The sequence below is a fragment of the Cyphellophora europaea genome, assembly GCF_000365145.1.
Source record: "Cyphellophora europaea CBS 101466 unplaced genomic scaffold supercont1.1, whole genome shotgun sequence".
NCBI classification, from domain to species: Eukaryota; Fungi; Ascomycota; class Eurotiomycetes; order Chaetothyriales; family Cyphellophoraceae; genus Cyphellophora; species Cyphellophora europaea.
The window spans coordinates 3,420,830-3,438,396 of record NW_008481797.1 but is presented as its reverse complement, the minus strand read 5'-3'; the positions used below and the strand labels follow the sequence as shown (position 1 = coordinate 3,438,396).

The 17,567-nt window shown below is 55.3% G+C and overlaps 8 protein-coding genes across 8 annotated transcripts in view; 5 read left to right on the top strand and 3 right to left on the bottom strand.

Annotated features, from left to right (window-relative positions):
* Positions 1 to 188, top strand: part of HMPREF1541_01319 (uncharacterized protein) — a gene marked incomplete at both ends in the record, with an annotated part of 1,661 nt that extends 1,473 nt beyond the window's left edge. The window contains one exon of the mRNA XM_008713619.1: positions 29 to 188. Within this exon, the coding sequence (XP_008711841.1) occupies positions 29 to 188 (160 nt within the window). The remainder of the gene's footprint in view (positions 1 to 28) is intronic.
* A 658-nt stretch (positions 189 to 846) lies between these two features.
* On the top strand, positions 847 to 2,529 carry HMPREF1541_01318 (uncharacterized protein; the record flags this gene model as incomplete). Its single annotated transcript, XM_008713618.1, has 1 exon — positions 847 to 2,529. One exon carries the CDS (start codon positions 847 to 849, stop codon positions 2,527 to 2,529), a length of 1,683 nt encoding a protein of 560 aa, XP_008711840.1.
* Positions 2,530 to 6,214: 3,685 nt separating this feature from the next.
* HMPREF1541_01317 (uncharacterized protein) lies at positions 6,215 to 8,449 on the top strand (the record flags this gene model as incomplete). The annotated part of the gene is made up of 1 exon (XM_008713617.1): positions 6,215 to 8,449. One exon carries the CDS (start codon positions 6,215 to 6,217, stop codon positions 8,447 to 8,449), a length of 2,235 nt encoding a protein of 744 aa, XP_008711839.1.
* Positions 8,450 to 8,590: 141 nt separating this feature from the next.
* On the bottom strand, positions 8,591 to 9,814 carry HMPREF1541_01316 (uncharacterized protein; the record flags this gene model as incomplete). Its single annotated transcript, XM_008713616.1, has 2 exons — positions 8,591 to 9,748; positions 9,797 to 9,814. 2 exons carry the CDS (start codon positions 9,812 to 9,814, stop codon positions 8,591 to 8,593), a joined length of 1,176 nt encoding a protein of 391 aa, XP_008711838.1.
* A 436-nt stretch (positions 9,815 to 10,250) lies between these two features.
* On the top strand, positions 10,251 to 10,876 carry HMPREF1541_01315 (uncharacterized protein; the record flags this gene model as incomplete). Its single annotated transcript, XM_008713615.1, has 5 exons — positions 10,251 to 10,281; positions 10,341 to 10,367; positions 10,415 to 10,463; positions 10,515 to 10,530; positions 10,580 to 10,876. The coding sequence occupies 5 exons, from the start codon at positions 10,251 to 10,253 to the stop codon at positions 10,874 to 10,876; spliced, it is 420 nt and encodes a 139-aa protein (XP_008711837.1).
* Positions 10,877 to 13,005: 2,129 nt separating this feature from the next.
* On the bottom strand, positions 13,006 to 14,721 carry HMPREF1541_01314 (uncharacterized protein; the record flags this gene model as incomplete). Its single annotated transcript, XM_008713614.1, has 1 exon — positions 13,006 to 14,721. One exon carries the CDS (start codon positions 14,719 to 14,721, stop codon positions 13,006 to 13,008), a length of 1,716 nt encoding a protein of 571 aa, XP_008711836.1.
* Positions 14,722 to 15,406: 685 nt separating this feature from the next.
* HMPREF1541_01313 (uncharacterized protein) lies at positions 15,407 to 15,991 on the bottom strand (the record flags this gene model as incomplete). The annotated part of the gene is made up of 1 exon (XM_008713613.1): positions 15,407 to 15,991. One exon carries the CDS (start codon positions 15,989 to 15,991, stop codon positions 15,407 to 15,409), a length of 585 nt encoding a protein of 194 aa, XP_008711835.1.
* Positions 15,992 to 16,253: 262 nt separating this feature from the next.
* On the top strand, positions 16,254 to 17,018 carry HMPREF1541_01312 (uncharacterized protein; the record flags this gene model as incomplete). The annotated part of the gene is made up of 1 exon (XM_008713612.1): positions 16,254 to 17,018. The coding sequence occupies one exon, from the start codon at positions 16,254 to 16,256 to the stop codon at positions 17,016 to 17,018; it is 765 nt and encodes a 254-aa protein (XP_008711834.1).
* Positions 17,019 to 17,567: the final 549 nt, after the last annotated feature.

Sequence of the window (17,567 nt, the reverse complement as noted above, 5' to 3'; positions counted from 1 at the left end):
CCGAGACCACCGCCGAGACCAGCTCCAGCGCGTCCGAGACCACCGCTGAGACCAGCTCCAGCGCGTCCGAGACCACCGCCGAGACCAGCTCCAGCTCGGCCGAGAGCACCATTACCTCTGCCAGCTCGAGCGAGTCTAGCTCGGTCTCGACGACTGAGAGCTCCGCCTCCTCCACTACCAGCATCTAAACGTGGTGCATGCTAGGGATCAAATAGCCCCTCGGGAAATCTGACGGGCGGGGATGAAAGGGAAGAGAGGATACGGAGATGGACTGACACGTGCGACCCTGCGGTTGTACATAGATTTTGAGGACCGACCCTGCGTTTTGTGCTGACATTTTGCTTAATTATGATTCTTCTTTATGACAACAGATTTGATGATAACCCATGGTAGTCAGTATCAATATATGATATGATGGGATATCCATGATCTCTTCTTGTAGAACATCTATGCTGTCTTCTCTTATGAACTTCTGCAAAGTAGTTAGTGCTTCTCACACGTAGGCATCCTGCAGCCCTGCGACACCCCCTTGACAAGGCTCTTACCCCCCGTTCTCAAAGAGGTAACCTACCCGAACATTTTGATACACATGTCCTCTGTCGACCCAGTTACCCACTTGTAGATTTACCAGTTCCACGGCCCTGGACACGGTTAGCAATCCAGGTCGTTAAAGATGATACTACGGCCGGATGTCCTGCTGCTGGGAGCTGCGCTCTCAAGCCCCGTGCTTGCAGCTGAAACGCGGTCCTCAGAGGCCAGACCTCGTGGTGTTGGGCCAGAATGTAAGCCCACCCCTCCGCCACGATCGAGCCACATCACGGCCGGCAGCGAAAACAACTGTTGATAATGGATATCATCGCTCACGATGGTGCAGTTGCCAAGTTCTTCAAGCCATCCTCATCCTCCACCTTTACCTGCCTTTCCAATCCCAGCATAAGCATTCCCTTCTCACGGGTGAATGACGACTACTGCGACTGCCCTGACGGATCGGACGAGCCCGGCACATCCGCTTGCGCGTACCTTTCCCCCTTGTCGCCACCCCAGTATCATCCTGGGCCCGGTGTCCCAGCGTCGGTTGCGATAAACAGTTCACTCGCTCTACCGGGGTTCTACTGCAAGAACAAAGGGCACGTCCCCTCATACCTGCGGTTCGAAAGCGTCAACGATGGACGCTGTGACTACGAGGTGTGCTGTGACGGCTCCGACGAGTTTGGCGGCGTGGGCGGCATCAAGTGCCCCGGCCGCTGTAGTGAAATCGGGAAGGAGTATAGAAAGCAAGAGGACATACGGCAGAAGGCGTTGACGGCGGCTTTGAAACGCAAGAAGGAGCTCCAGGGCCAGGCTGCTGTTCTGCGGAAAGAGGCAGAGGTGGCTCTGAGTGCGGCACATGCGCAGGTTGAGGCCTCGAAGGTGAAGCTGAATGATGCGGAGACGAATCTGGCCGATGTGGAACACAGAGAAAAGCTGCGAGTGGTGCGAGGGGCCGTGACAGGTGGCTCGGGCAAGCTGGGGATCTTGGTAAATCTGGCAAAAGAGCGCGTCAATGAGCTACGGAGCAGTTTGCAGAAGACGAAGGCTCACAGAGACAGTATGTCCGCCAGGGTGATTGAGCTCGAGGGTATGCTGGCCAGATTGAAGGAGGATCACAACCCCAATTTCAACGACGCAGGTGTCAAGGCTGCTGTGCAAGGATGGGAAGAATATGCTGCGAGAGACACCAACGATCACTGGTCCGAAGCCGAGGATCGTGATTTGGAGGCAATCATGGCCGAAGACTCCGACTCGAGTGGTATCAATTGGGCCGAATTTCAAGCCGACGACAGCGCTGAGAGCGACGTTGCGGCCCTGTACTCTTTTACGAGCTACTTGCCGCCCGGGTTGCAGAGTTGGGTGGACGAAAAGATCGTCAGCTTCCGGCATTTGCTGGTCGAGAATGGGATTCTGCCTGCACACAACCAAGACGTTGGTGAAAGCAAAGCAGTACAGGAGGCCAAGAAGGGGGTTGACACTGCTCAGAAGGATCTGAGTAATGCGGAGAAGGAAATCACAAAATCCCAGGACGATCTCAATCAAGACTACGGTCCAGATGGCATCTTCCGTGCCCTGAAAGACGTCTGTGTTCTGAAGGAATCGGGCGAATACAACTATGAATTGTGTTTCCTCGGAAAGACGAAGCAGAAGCCAAAGAAAGGCGGTGCTGACACCACCATGGGCAACTTCGTTGGCTTCGACGTGGAAGACGTCGATGAAGATGTGTCGGCTGACGGCAAAGGTCTTGGTAAGGGTGAGCGTATCGTTATGAAGTACGAGAACGGACAGCACTGCTGGAATGGGCCGAACAGAAGCACGAGGGTGATCTTGGCTTGTGCTCAGCACGATGAGATCTGGAAGGTCAGCGAGAGTGAGAAGTGTGTGTATCGCATGGAGGTCGGCACTCCAGCTGTGTGCCATGCTACGAGAGATGGCAACAAGGCCAGCAACGGTGATACCAATGCTACCGAGGGCGAGCCGAAGAAGGATGAGCTGTGAAGCTATGTATCATCATGAGTTTGTTTTTCGGTAGCGGCGAGATAGATACAAGAATACACCGATCTGCTCGATCCCTCTCTAACGTGTACACAAATCAGCATTGATCGCCAGTGGTAGCCTGTGATATTGTTAGGGACTTTCCGACAGAAGATCCGACGCCTTGGCAAGTGTACCTGCAAGGCAACCATGTCGAACTTCACCGCTATCCTACCCTACTATCGTCTCCAAAGGGCCAACCGCGCATTGATTAATCCCTACGAACGCCTCGACTCCACGCTACATTTTCCAGTAGATGAACGCCTGAAGATGCACAATTATTGAAAATTCCATCTCCCATATCAACACGACGGTCGTTGATCCCTACCAGGCGAGGCGTTGCTTGAGTGCCCAAAGTAAAAGTGGTGTCAAGCGCCCGACCTAGAGCTGATCACCCCGGAGCAGGTCTCCATATTTCGCAGCCATCGCGGTCGTCGTGTTCGTTCTCAATTCCCGCTCCTTCGGCTGCTCCTTCTTCACCCTCTGCTTCTCACACATGTTCCTGCCCTGCCCCTTCCTCTGCCGCTTCGTCATCGACATCTTCGATCTCTAGCTTTCCGGCCTCATGCTCTAGTTCGGAAGTGACCCAAGCTCCAACGCCGCGCAGCTCATCCAATGCTACTGTTGACCCGCGACTCAATGGCTGCGCTGAAGCACTTGATCCCGGATGCGCGGAGCGCTCCGCAAGTGGTCCATGCCCAGAGCTTTCGCCGCGGAGGCTCCCATTCACCTCCACACCTTCGCCGGGGATACTTCCACCCACTGCTTCACCAGTCTCCGCTACGCCATTCACTCCCCCAACCGTGAATGTGCGTCCTTGCGGTGTTTTTCCGTGGACCCGATCGTACGCCTCCTGTTTCTCCTCCGTCGCAAATTCACCATCCTGCGTTACAGTCTCCCCATTGACGCGCATACGCCACAGCTCAAGCAACACGCCTGAGTCGTCTGTGAGCGTTGTCGGGTCGCTGGACGGGATGTCATTGAGGCGTTGATGCATGTGTGCCCGCTGGTTGGGTTTCAGGTGCATCATGAGTCGATCCCTCCATGTATCCGAGCGGACAATGGAGTTGGATCTTGAGGACGTAGGTGAGGCGACCAAGACGGAGGCCCGCGACGAAGACCGTTGACGGAGGGAAGTTCTCGATATGGATGGAGAACGAGGGCGAGAGCGAGAGCGAGATTGTTCCGAAGCCATGGCGAGAATGAATATGGGAGGTGAATTCGTAGAGTGAGTGAATACCGGGCGAGGAAGACCAGAAGGTGGAGAAAATAAGTGAATGTGAGATGGGCCCGCCGGCAAAACAGACGAGAAAGTGAAGTAAGCGCTTCTGTGGCTGTGAAAATGAGATGATAAGTGCTGCTGGCCTGCTCGCTGGCTGTTTCGAAGAACAAGAAGGCTCAAGGCCAGAAGAATGCCAAAAGCACAGCAATCGATGTCTGACTTGTGTAAGGGAGGAGCGGGAGATGAAGCAGAAGGAATAGAAAGGGGAAGGGAAAGCAGCACAAGATACTCGAACAGTGAATGGGAGGGCACCCGATCGAACAAGCCGACGTTGAGCCCGCCACAGCGCCGCGATGGGAGCGCCGGACATCTTGAGGCCTTCACATACCCACATTTCGGGAGAGAGCTGCAGTACCATTGGATCCTGTCGACTTCAGTCCACCGTTGTTGGTTCTTCTGGTCCCATACGACTGCGTTCCTCGATCCGACCAGAGCGTTGTGAGGCCGAAGTTTATCAAGGAGCGTTGAGTGTGTGATACATGCTCGCAACTACGACTGACTGGATTGTCGTGTCTGGTCGCCGCCTGCGAACCGATGGTCGCAACAGAAGACCAGAGGGAGGACATCGTCAGAACGTGCTCACCGAGGCCAATGAAGCTGAACATCCCGGCCTCCGCTTTCCTGTCAGGCACCAACCGCACAATTATCGCAATTGTTTGTGGACTGACCTCGAAACCTGCAGCCAGTCAGTGGCTGAGGGGTCGCTAGATCTCCATGCAGTGTTGCGTTCGTTGCGCTAATGTGTGAAGGTGTGTTCCAGATGCGATGCGCCTCGACTCGGAATTCGGCAACAATCCACTTGATCATGTGATGGGAAGACCTCAATATCTTGCTGAGGAGCCTCACCGGGATGACGTGCTCAGCAGGTCCTTGGTTATGCGTTCGGGGATGCGGCTCTGGCAGCGTCCCGAGATCCACAGCTACGAGTACCTGTTCTAGAAAGACTACTGACTTTCAACAAAAGAAAAGCCACGTGCGTTCAGCATCAGAGAAAGACGACGAAGGATTCTCAGAACATCTAGATCGAGCCATGCGCTTCAAATACCTCGACGCGAAGACTGAAGACTGCTTACACGGTTCGCTACGAATCGCGCATAACGGTACTTTGTGAGCGATGGGTGAGACATTTCGAAACGAAAAGAAGCGCGAAGAAGCGCGAAGAAGCGCTCGGCGACGGGTGCGTGTTGAGATCCTGGTGAAGGGGATCCGTGTCGAAAGCGGACAGGTTAGACAGCCATGGTAAGATTTTTGATTGTTATGGAGGAGTGGACACTAATGCAAGGCAGCAAGGCAGCAAGGCAGCAAAAGGGCTCCCACCCACCATATGCCAAGCTGTATCCTTTCTGTCGCTCAAAATGGACTTCGGTTCCCGTGCCAGCCATAAGCTACCGCTACAAGCCGCTAAGACGAGACTGCGAGCGCCCGTGTGTAGGTGCCTTTGGCGTGCACTTGGGCTTGTTCGTACTTCGACATGCCACCCTCTAGCTGACTGGCGCGGGGCAAAGTTGCAAAGTCTGAAATTTGACCTGAGCCATAGGACCATTGAATTTCTGGCGCTTCACGTACTCCTACGTCCTTCCCTCTCTCGTTTTCGGTATTGAAGGGGGCAGGATTACCGATACTTTGGACAGGTGAGGCAATAACCGTCAGCCGGGATGCTCGATCTCGCGTACGGCTCCGACATATAACTCTGGTGATACAGAGTTACTGCTTAACCTGCAATGCTACGAGTATATGTCTTCATGGAGTGAGCGCATAGACCTCTAGATAGATATAGATATCCGCCAAGACTTTTACTGCCTGAGCTTGGAGATGCGGTGCTCGAGGGGGCTCAGAACTAGCGCGCTCGAAAGAGCTGGTCTAAACTGGACGTACAGGAGCTAACGATACCTCCTGCATCTTTAAGGGGCCGGAAGCAGTTGCACAGGGAATGCAAAAGGTTGGACCGGTCAAAACCGCTTGCCGCCTAACTTGCAGGCGGGGGTACAGATAAGAACGGGTCCCGGTGTTTAAAGTGATTTTGTGGCGGGCACATGCATAAAATAGGCCTCCAGTCCTACAAATTACAGCGTAGATAGTTTTATAGCAGAGACAAAGGTATGGCTGCCTCACAAGGAGTGCCATTCTCTCATAGCGACCATAGGCGCCAAGACGGACGGGCTAAAAGTTGCCTCGCAAAATCTCTGCCCGCCCGCCCGCCCGCCGCCTCGACTAATGCAAACGCTCAGCCTTTGACTCGCGTGTGCGAGTGTCTCAGATCATGAATCATCAAACACTCCGGCGCACCAGCTCACATATATATCTCTCCGCAACCCTCCCCGTCGACTCCTAGCAGCGGTGCGCCAGTATTGCCCACATGCAGTCGCCATGTCCCACACGTTTCTGGTCCGGCCGTCCAACACGGAGAAAGAAGCCTTCCGCGCCAAGCTAACCGCGGTATCCCTGCTGTCGCTGAAACTGAAGCCCGGCGACCTCTGCAGCATCGCGCGCGAAGTCGTCGACAACGGGCAACAACAGGTGCAGTTGCAGGAGGAGGATGATGATGACGGCGGGCGGCGGCAGCAGCGGCAAAGGTACGCCATCGCCTGGGAGAGCTCCGGTAATGGCATGAAGGACAATATCGTGCAGACGTCCAAGTTCTTGCAGGAGCTGCATGGGTTGAAGCTCGGTGACAGGATCGTTATCCAGAGGGCGCAGGAGAGCTTGCAGGACGCCGGTGTGGTGCTGCTGCGCTCAAAGGGCGGTGCGGCGGCGCTGGACGAGCAGCAGAGGAAGTTCTGGGAGTACTTTGCTAAGCTGACGGTCAAGTCTTCGTACGAGTGCCTGGCGGAGACGCAGAAGCTGTCGTTCAAGGTAGGGCCGGAGCTGCAGGAGTTTGAGGTTGCTGATCCGGGCGCTGGTGGTATGTCTATTGGCCGAGTTACTGACCAGACCACCTTCTCTATCTCGGATGCTGGATCGACAGTATCGGTGGATGGGGTTGAATTTAAACCCACGGCATTGGGCGGGCTGGACTCCCAGATTGCTGAGGTTCAAAGGATTGTCGATCGACTGCTGCGTCCGCGGATTTCGCCAAAGTATGCGCCTGTTCAGGGTATTCTCCTCTACGGGGCCAAAGGCGTCGGCAAGAGTTCGTTCATCGAGGAGTTGTCGAAAGCAGGATGGAAGTCTGTCATTCGCTGGCAGCCTGGGACGAAGCTTGGTTCTCTGACTTCAAGTACTCTGGTCATCATAGACCAGCTTGACCTGCCACCCGCGCACAATGGCTCGAAGCCTGCCATTCGCGAGGTTGATCGGCTGTTCACGGCCATCAAAGGCAAGCCTTGCATGATCATTGGCGAGACTAGGCATCCGAACGATGTTGATTCTTATTTGCGAACCGAGGGCAAGTTCTCCATGGAGCTTGAAATACCGATACCTTCAGCCCTGCAGAGAAAGCAGATTGTGACAGCTCTGAGAGGTGAGGAGACTACACCAGATGACGAAGTCCTTGGACAGATGGCAGAGCGAACGCATGGCTATGTTGGGGCAGACTTGCATGCGCTTCTTCGGAGAACACTCGAGCTCGCCTCCGAACGTCCTGTTGCAGAAACCGGCAGTGAGCCAGATCCACCGACAGCTCAAACTGGCAGTGAGACTTCAGGCACGGGAGTCGCCACGACTGTACCCATAGGGTCCCCCCCACCCGCCTGGACCGTCACACCCACCGACCTCTCCCAGGCCCTCACCCAGATTCGGCCCTCAGCGCTCCAAGAAATCTTCCTAGAAACCCCGTCCACCCGCTGGTCAGACATCGGCGGCCAACACGCCAACAAGCAACTCCTCTCCAACGCCGTGACCCGACCCCTCCAACTCGCCGACCGCATGGCCAAACTCAACCTCCGGCCCAAAAAGGGCGTCCTCCTCTACGGCCCCCCCGGCTGCTCCAAGACGCTCCTCGTCCGGGCCCTCGCGCGCGAAGCCGGCCTCAACTTCCTCGCCGTCAAAGGCGCCGAGCTCATCAGCATGTACGTGGGCGAATCCGAGCGGGCGACGCGCGAGGTCTTCCGAAAAGCGCGCGCCGCGTCCCCCTCGATCATCTTCTTCGACGAGATCGACGCCATCGCCTCCCGCGCTTCCGGCAGCACCGGCTCGTCTGCGACTTCATCCTCCTCAAACCTCAACGTCCTCACCACCCTCCTCAACGAAATGGACGGCTTCGAAGACCTGCGCAACGTCTTCGTCGTCGCCGCCACCAACCGCCCGGAGACCGTCGACCCCGCCCTCCTCCGCCCCGGCCGCTTCGACAACGTCGTCTACATCGCCCCTCCGGACCTCGAGGCCCGCAAAGAAATCTTCTCGACGCAGTTTGTCCGTGGGGCCTACCACAGCACGGCCCGCGGCGTCGACGACGACGTCTGGTACTTTGCCGAGCGCACCGCGGGGTTTTCCGGCGCGGAGATCGTGGGCATTTGCCAGCAGGCGGCGGAATTGGCGCTGGATTCCGAGAGGGATTATTACAAGTTTCTGGATGTGGAGGAGGCCGTGAAGGGCGCGGTTAGGGGGATCACGCAGGAGATGTTGGAGGGGTTTGAGGCGTGGAACGCGACCAGGATGCGGTGAGGTTTTTCGTGGGCAACAGAAGAAGCGGAGGGCTTTTGGTGTGCATGCAGAAGATGGAGCTGGTGCTTGGATATAGCGGCAGCAGCTTGATATTTGCGCAGCGTCAATCAGGTTTTACGTTTCGGACCTGCCAGACGTAGGCTATGAATCTTCGTCGGCAACCATACTGCGCGTCACCCTTTTAGTGACCACCCTGCTTTCATCACCACCCTCTCTTCCCGTCGTGCCTTCTGTGCCCTGCATAGCCACGTCGGCTCCCTCATCCTGAGCCCGCACAATCTCTTCCCAGCCATTCTCCTCCGCCTCCGCCACGGGGTCGCCTGCACCCATAACCTCCCTCCTCACGTCCTCGACCGCCTCCCTCGCCTTCCCCCTCTCGTCAACACCATTCCACGCCCCGCACCCGCCGCAGCGCCAGCGGCCCGACTCCTCCAGGGTTCGCACACCCGGCGGCGCTTGCCCGTTGACCAATCTGCAACTGTTGCAGATGAGGGCCAGGCGGTTCTTCGCGGCTGTCTCGTCCTCGCCGAGCATGACGTCGAGGATGCGGTCGTACCAGTGCGGGCCTTGCTGCTGTACGTATGCGGGCGGGGCGGTGGGTGGTGGAAGAGGAAACGCGTTGGGAGCAAAGCCCGGAGCGTCGGGGGAGAAAGCTGCAGGGGACTGTGTGAGGCCTGGAGAGTTGGGCTGGGGTCGATTGCTGGGAATGTTGGCGGTAGGGGGCGGTTGAATGTTCGGTCGATTCTGCTGCAAGTGGCGGCCTGGGATATTGGCTGTAGGGGGCGGTGGGAGGCCGGTGCGTTGATGCTGTTGCGGTTGCTGTTGCTGCGGAGAGCGCTGTGGGCCATCCTTGGCCTTGCCGCCCTTCTTGGAGGGTGTCTGTTCTTTGGGTGGGCCGCCGCCGTATTTTTGAAGAAGCTCTTGTGTACTGTCGTATTTTGTAGCTTTCTTCAGGTCTGCGATCTTGGACTCTCGCTGTTTCTGGAGGGCTTCTAGGTGCGACTGCTGGCGATTTATTCGCCAGTCGAAGAAAATCGAGAGTATCTTCCGCACCCCATATATCGCCACTGGCGCGCCGACGAGCCCGGAATAGTGCGGTAAGGACCAGTTGTGCGGTCCGAGCACGAGTGTTATTATAAGAGCATAGAGGAGGAAGGTGATTGTCGTCCAAAGTGTCCACAGCGCTTTGACCCGCCTGGCTCGGCTGCGTGTAGTGTCCACAGATAGGTTCGCTGCTGTGATCTGTGAGGACAATTTCTGAAGAGCCTTCTCGAATGAGGCCGGTGAGCTGGCATCATTCTGCACTCAGGTTAGTGGCACTTTCTAATGCGAGGATTGGACACATACCCTCCATAACCACGACATAATGATGGCAAAGGGCCTAGAATTCTCCCACGGGCCAGTGGCTCGAGTTAGTTGTCGATACCTCGACAAGCCCCGATCAAGTCGAGCATTGGCAGCTGGGTGCGTCGTGTCTCCGACCACTGCCTGTCAGTCTGCGGAGTGACGACGGCGGAATACGCAGCCTTGCGCAGCCTTGCAGCAATCGAGTGGGGTCGGCGATCGACGGCGCTTTGACCAAGTCGACTTTTTGGGAACAGATGGCAGATGCGTCGCAGAGCCCTGGGATACAACGCGCTGCGCCCGCACGCGACAACATAATACGTGGCTTCTCTGGCGACTCTGCACCAAGTCTTGCTGACTACGTAAGATCTGTGCTGCTTGCGACCCTTCTCGACGTCTTCAACGATCCCAATATCCCTACCCGCTAGACCCAACGTCGGGTCTCAATACTGTCAAGATGCCTAGCATGTGGCTCACGGATATGCAAAGTGAGCGGAGTCTCCGCGATGTCCATAGCGTTCAAGAGTATGCTGATGCGTGCCTACAGAAATTGGCGTTGCCTTCTGCTCCGGCGGTACGTTGGTTGTCATTGCTCCAAGAATATGCCACTAACAACTTCAGGGGGTCTCTTCCTGTTTGGAGGAGTGCTGATGTTCTTCGATCGGTCGATGTGAGCCTGCCCTGCCAGGAACAACGTCGATGTTGCTGACATGACTCTCAGGCTTGCCATGGGAAATGTACCAGTACCCGAAACTGCGGATACGGCGGCTGTTCTAACATGCATAGATCCTGTTCCTCATCGGCCTTACCTTGATTATTGGAGTACAAAAAACAATTGTTTTCTTCGCCAGGAAACAGAAACTCAAGGGCACGGCTGCCTTCGCAGCGGGTATACTACTGATTCTGCTGCGGTGGCCGCTGGTCGGGTTTTGTGTTGAGACTTACGGCATTGTCATCCTATTTGGCGACTTCTTTGCCACAATAGCGTCGTTCGCTGGCAACATCCCGATTGTTGGACCGTATATTCAAATGGCGCTACGAAAGATCTCCTTCCAGACAAGGAACGCAGAGCTACCAGTATGAACAGCAGACTAGCTTGTGAACTATGTCGGACGGGACCACCGGAGAAGATCGTCTGCGGGTATTGGATGAGGAATGCGACCTTGCCTTCGATCTCCGGGAAACAACAGATCGATGGTTGCTGCTCAGAGGGAAGGCAGTGTTGACCACCAAATGGCGCCACAAATGAACGTCTCCCATGCACGGACGCGGCCTTGTCCATCAGCACTCTGTTTGTATGATGGAGAAACGATCCTGCACCCAAGTGATCGAATCCCAGACGGTCCGCAGTCGACTTGTGCATTATTGAGATACGACGAACCTGTACCAGTAATACGCGCCCAGAGAACTATACGAGCAACGAAAGCATCGAGACCTCCTCCACCCTATTCCCCTCTCTGCTATACTTCTCTTTTCTTCTGCTCATCTGGGACCTTCCACTGCCACCACAGCCTCGCTTCTGACGAACCATCCCAAATACATCCTCCATCCACACATCGCGTACGCGTTCGTCTAATCTTGGCTCCCGGTCTGATCTTCCCCCTGAAGCTTACTCTCGATCGGCATCTCCTCATTGGCTCTACACAACCTAGCATTTTGCGGGGTAGACCATCCGGGGAATTGAAACAACCCCAGCTCTGCGTCAGTCACCAACTTTATGCCTCCCTCTGAGCCGGAGCTCCGCCTGCCTATATGGGCGTGGCCCTCACCTCATCCGAGGGTGAATCGACCCTACCCGTCAACGGTGCCGTGAAAGTCTCTCCCCGACTTGCACCTTTCCATCCCTCCCGGTACCAGCAGCACTATTGGCGGTTCCTTACCTCAATCTTGCACCCCGATACAATCACTCTCTCGACGGGATTCACAACAAGCTACCAAGAAGGACGAAGGAAGTCGCCACCAACTCACGCCCAAACAGAGGTTCCCCTCACAACTCATACCAAATTATGCACATCTCAACCTTGATCCTCCCCCTGCTGGCCGCCTTCGCTCTCGCCACGCCCATCGAGCAGCGTGCCGACGAATGCGCCACCACCTGCAAGAAGACCTACACGCACTGCTACAATTTCTGCTACGGCCAGCAGATCCTGAACCCCGGCCCTTGCGCGCGCTTGTGCAACGTCCGGAGCTGTAAGGAGGTGAGTCTTTTTCCCAAGTCTCCTTTGTTTGAGTTCCGTTCACGTCGTGAACTCTTTTTTCTCGGGCCAGCCTGCCCGCTGATGGCGGCTATTTAGCATACAAGAAAGCCACACAGATAAGAATCCCAAGGACGAGAGAGAAAATTGGAGAATGGGCGCTAACCGTGTCTGTGTCTGTACAGGAGTCGTGTATGAAGTGCGACGCCTTCGCGAAAGAGCATTGCGCCGATTTGCCGAAGTCGAGCTCCTAAGGAAACGGGGGACAAGGGACAGACATCGCGAGAGCACATTCGACATGGCCATTTGCTTTTTTGCCTCTCTCCGTTTCCAGCCCTGTTCTCAGACGTACATCTGATCAAACACTTTCCGCTCCGGCTGTGGAAGAGGGCTCAACAGAGATTATGTCCAAAACGCGAACTGTTCAGACTTTTGGTGAGCTATCACTTACTTACACTACATGGCCGGGAGGTGTCTGTCTTATCGTATGTGTGGTCTGGTGGCTGTACATATACTTCACTTGTAATGGATGGGGTCCTAAGGTCATGTCTGACTTGACTTGAATTTGACCCCGCAAACGACGAAGATGCGAGAAGATGCGAGTGCTTTTCTGATGCTTCTTTTCAATTGGAAGAGATTATTCTAGCCTGGACTTGTGACTATCTTGGAACCTGTTGTGCCTTTTGTCGGAATCTGCACCAAGTCCCTGGTTCTACATGCCGTGCAACGCCACGCCCAAACCATGCCATGCAAAAGTTGCTCTGTATGCATTTCAGCTCCTCAAAGACGTGTCTAGAAAGACTTTCCCTGTGCGGGGCTATCGTACACTGAATCGAATGCTCGTTCTTCTTCTTCTTCTTCACCTCTGCGACGGACTGGGGTAGGCCGCTCCTTTTGTGGTGTCTTCAGGTGACCTCTTCGTGCGCTACCGCCAATAACACCAAACCAAGTCAGACTCATGCGCTCAGTTTTCACCTTGCTGGGCTCACACCAGTCTTAGATCCTTGTTGCGAAAGATCAATGGACACCATTGACCATCGTCTCCTCACCAGCGATGCCCGCCAACACGCTGAATTGACCCCCACAACCGGCCCATACGAGCTTCTTGCCTCTGACAGCCGTGTTGTCAATATGCGTCGCTTTCTCAACGTCATCATCGGTACCGAGACCAGTCTGGTACGTGGTGCTGAAACCCCAGCTGTAAGCCTTGCCATCTTTCGCAACCGCAATGGCGTGATCACTGCCTGCGGAGCAGAAGACGGCGTCAATGCCGGGAATTTGCGTGGGCGTCGTGAGGATGCGCGGGCTGCCGTTGGCGTCGTAGACGAGATCGTCTTTAGGGAGGGAAGCAATGTCTAAACCCAGCTGGTAGCCATCGAGGCGACCCCAGCCGAGCAGCTTGCCAGAGTCGGTGACAGCGATGGTGTGATGCGCTCCACCTTCGATGCAGGTGACTTTGCCGTGGCCACGGAGAGCCTCAACGATGGTGGCACCGTGAACATCGGATTCACCGCCTTCGCCAAGATCTTGCGGAATGCCAGTCTCACCGAAAGAGTTGAGGCCCCAAGCGTAGACGTCGCCGTTCTTGTTGACCGCGAAGGAGTGGTATGAGCCACAGCCGACCAACACCATGGCGGCAGGGACACCGACTTTGGTAGGAACAAGAGCTTGGTTGATGAAGCGCTCAAGAACGCGACGGCCGAGTTGGTTCTGCTGACCAGAGCCCCAAGCCCAGACCTGCCCGGTGGAGGAGAGAGCAAGGACGTGGTTGGCGCCGGTGGCAAGCTGAGTGATCTTCTTTAGAGAAGGAATGAGCTTGGGACGGGGCTGAATCTTGTTGTTGTCGCTGCAGGTGTCGAGATCGAAGCCGAAAATGCCCTCGTTGCTGCGGAACGTACCCCAACCGTAGACTTGGCCTTCGTCAGTAAGCACGAAGGTGGCTGAGTCGGTGCAGGCGACTTGTGTGAAAGTAAGGTTATCAGGGAGGCCAGTCATGTCGATTTCAGCAGGGGTAGACTCGCGCGGGTTGACCCCTGTGTCGCTGCCAGAATCGGATGAACCAGAGTCGGACTTGTCATCGTCGATATCGCGAAGACCGCCTTCCCAGGTGACGTCGCGGCCGAGGGCACCTTGGTCGTTGACACCCCAGGTAAGAATCTTGTTGTCTTTGGTCAGGACGGCAGTATGCATGCCACCAACAGCGAGTTGAACAACGCCGACCTCATCAGCACTGAGGAGAGGGTTGAGACGAGGACGCTTGACTTCGATTTGACCCTTGGCACTACCGAGACCGAGTTCACCAGATGAGCCCTCACCGAAGACGTAGACATTGAGAGGCTGGGTAGGAGCATGGTTGATAATAGGACCCTTGGCGCGAGGCTTCTTGGCCTTGGGTTGAGCAATCTTGCGAGGTGCTTTGGGCTCTGGGGTCTTGGACGACTTGGACCTTTTGACGCCATTGACACGATCATCTTCGAGCTCCTCGGTCGCCTTGCGCTTCGCAGCAGTATTGGCTGCTGATTTGGTAGCAGGCTTCTTAGCTGCAGTTTTGGTGGTAGTCTTCTTAGTCGCAGCAGCTTTGGTAGTGGCCTTCTTCGCTGGAGCTTTGGCAGTACTCTTCGCAGCAGGTTTGACGCGAGTGGTAGACTCGTTGGCCTTCGTCGAGGACTGCGGCTTTGCAGCGGCTCTGACAGGGCGACCCTTAGCTGAACCAGCAGCTTTCTTGGGAGGCATTGTGTTCTTGGAATATGTGGGCAGGAGTATTGAGGTGTGTAGTATTAGAAGGCTTTGATCGTAGCTTCGCGCGAGGTGATGATGTAGTACGAGGATGTCGAGGGGTGGTAAGTAGGTTGCAAAGCAAAGATGAACGAGGATGCGAAGAACTAAATAACTTTTCGACTCTGCTTATAGTTGTACACAGGCTATTGAGTCACCAACGATAGGAAGGCTGGGATGATGGGAGACGCGTGATGAATGGCGACAATAGTGACGCGCCTTGTCGAGGGATGAAGGTGAATGAGTCCTCGACGGTGCCCCGAACTGTCGCGACCGCGCAGCTCAAAAAACATTTGGCCGGTGCGAGTTCCTTGCTTTCTATTGGTCGATCGAGGCAGCTGACTAATGACGCGCTTTGCCTGTCATCGTTACCCACCTAAGGCTTTGAGACCTGACTGCAGCATTGCAGACAAAGAAGACGAGAGGCTTAGAGAAAGCGAAGAGGCAGGGCTTTGTGTATGAACATTCGTATCATTATCATTCCTCGTACTTATACCTGTAGTTTGTATTGTATCACCTGACTGATCTCCGCAACAGCCTCCCTCGATGCGGCGTCTAATAAATGCCGACGGGGCCGTAACATAGGACCATACCTCGCGGACGATGAACTCGTACCACCAATCATATGTCTTCTGTTACCCTCTCACACCACCGTCTTCAGCTCTCTGTTGCCCTTTGCCCTTGGGTTCGGTGCATTCTCGTTCTCTTGGATATAGAAGCGCCGCAAGAGCATGATGGCCTCTTTTCTATACACACCTCCATAGCTGGGATAGCCTGGGTCGAGACTCTGGTCTGAATGAACCGATAGCACGCTTCCGTTACCGCCGAACCTGTCGTTGCCACAGCCGTAGTAGACTGTACAAATTCCGTACTGTCTCAGAGCGGAAGCACACATGATGCACGGCTCCACCGTCACGTAGAGATCGGTGTTCTTCATCTCGGTCGGTGGAAACTGCTCGAGGAATTGAGCAATCGCGAGGAATTCAGCGTGACGTGTGCCGTTGAGTGACCGGTTGGTATCGTTCATGCCTCGAGCAACCACTTTACCGCCATGAACGAGAACGCAAGCGACAGGAGTCTCGCCCCCTCTGAGGGCTTCCTCAGCGGTATCAATCGCACATTGCATGAATTTCTGATGTGTTTCGAGGTCTTGAAGCACGACTGGATCGAGAATGTCCTTGGGATTGATGGAACCTTCCGAGGAGACAGAGGTGGGCGTACTGGTCATGGTGGCTGTGGTTACGGCTGGAACCCAGCGAGTAGAGGCTTGAGTTACAGGATATATGGGGTCTGCAGCCCCAGCTTGATGTGGTGGTAGCTCACATGTTGAGATACTCGTGGCAGAAGCCAAAGAAAAGAGAAGGTGGAGTGCTTCCAACGTCGTTCCTGCTGCTCGGCCCACCTTCCATTCCGGGTATATCAGACCAGCGACTCTGAGACCGCAACCACTCCCCATCCTTCCCTCTTTGCGCAAAAACCAGCTCGTCACGATGCGGCCAGCCTCCTTCATGCTCCGGGGTGTCCTCCTGCTCCTCGCCTGTATCTTTCAGGCGTTAGCTGCCGACCCCAAGTACTCCTCCACCATCACCCTCTCTTACGAGTTCATATCCTCACCCTCTAAACCGTCACCATTAGCCACCATAAGCTATGACCCATCAACACTCCGCTACAGCCTCTCCTCCTGGACACCACCGTCGATAGCGGACCTCAAGTCGAGTTCCCAAGACCCTACCTCCGCCCCACTCATCCGTATCCTCACTCCTGGCGGTTCCTCCACCGTTACAACGTTATCTACCTTTGCCTCGGACCTCAAGCAAAACATAAACCTCTTCCTCTCATCCACCGACAATGCCGTTCTCTCCGCATCAGTAACATCGATCCGCCCGGCACCCTTGACCGAGGAAGAGGCACACTACCGGAAGAAGCTTGAGCGCGCCAAAGCCCGAGGCAAGCCACTGCCATCTCCACCGAAACCGCAGAAGCCAAAGAAACCAAAGAAGGGCCAGCCTGTCCCTGTGGTCCCCGAGACGCCCATAGATGACACTCCCGAGGGGCAACCGAAAGTCAACCTGATACCAGAGCTGGAAGGGCCGCGCCCCAAGCTAATGAGCCGGGCTGCGCCTGTGGTTGATGAGCATGGCAACGAGGTACCGCAAGCCGAGCAGCAAGAGAAGACATTCTTGCAGAAGTACTGGTGGGTTCTGGTCGCAGGTCTGGTTCTGACCATGGGTATGGGTGGTGGGGAAGGAAAGTGAGGTCGCCAATTCTCGAGACATAAGATCTTGGTGATTACCGTACAGAGACGGACAGCTCTCTGAACAGGTCGCGATAGACTGGAATCTCGAGCATGCATAGTCATTCCCGGCCATAACGCTTGACTCACAGAGCCAGGTGCCGTATTTGGCGTGTCTTCCGTCAAGTCCTACCGTTAGCTTTGAATCCTATACGGTATGGCAGTCGTTCCCTACGTGGGAACGTATGGTGCAGGCAGCAGGGCCTAACACTGCTGGTGGCCATGATACCCTCTTCTCTATGATCTACGAGGCTGAGTCGACAGGTGACTTGGAAATGCACAAAGCAGAAGACGAGATGTTGGACAAGCCTGTCTTATTCTTCCTTGTGGCGCGATTCGAAAGGAGATTCGTTACCTCTTCCATTTTTTCTACTTGCTCTCCTCTTCTACGCCTCCTCCTCGTCCTCCCCTTCTTCTTCTTCTTCTTCTTCTTCTTCTTCTTCTTCTTCTTCTTCTTCTTCTTCTTCTTCTTCTTCTTCTTCTTCTTCTCCTTCTTCTCCTTCTCCTTCTC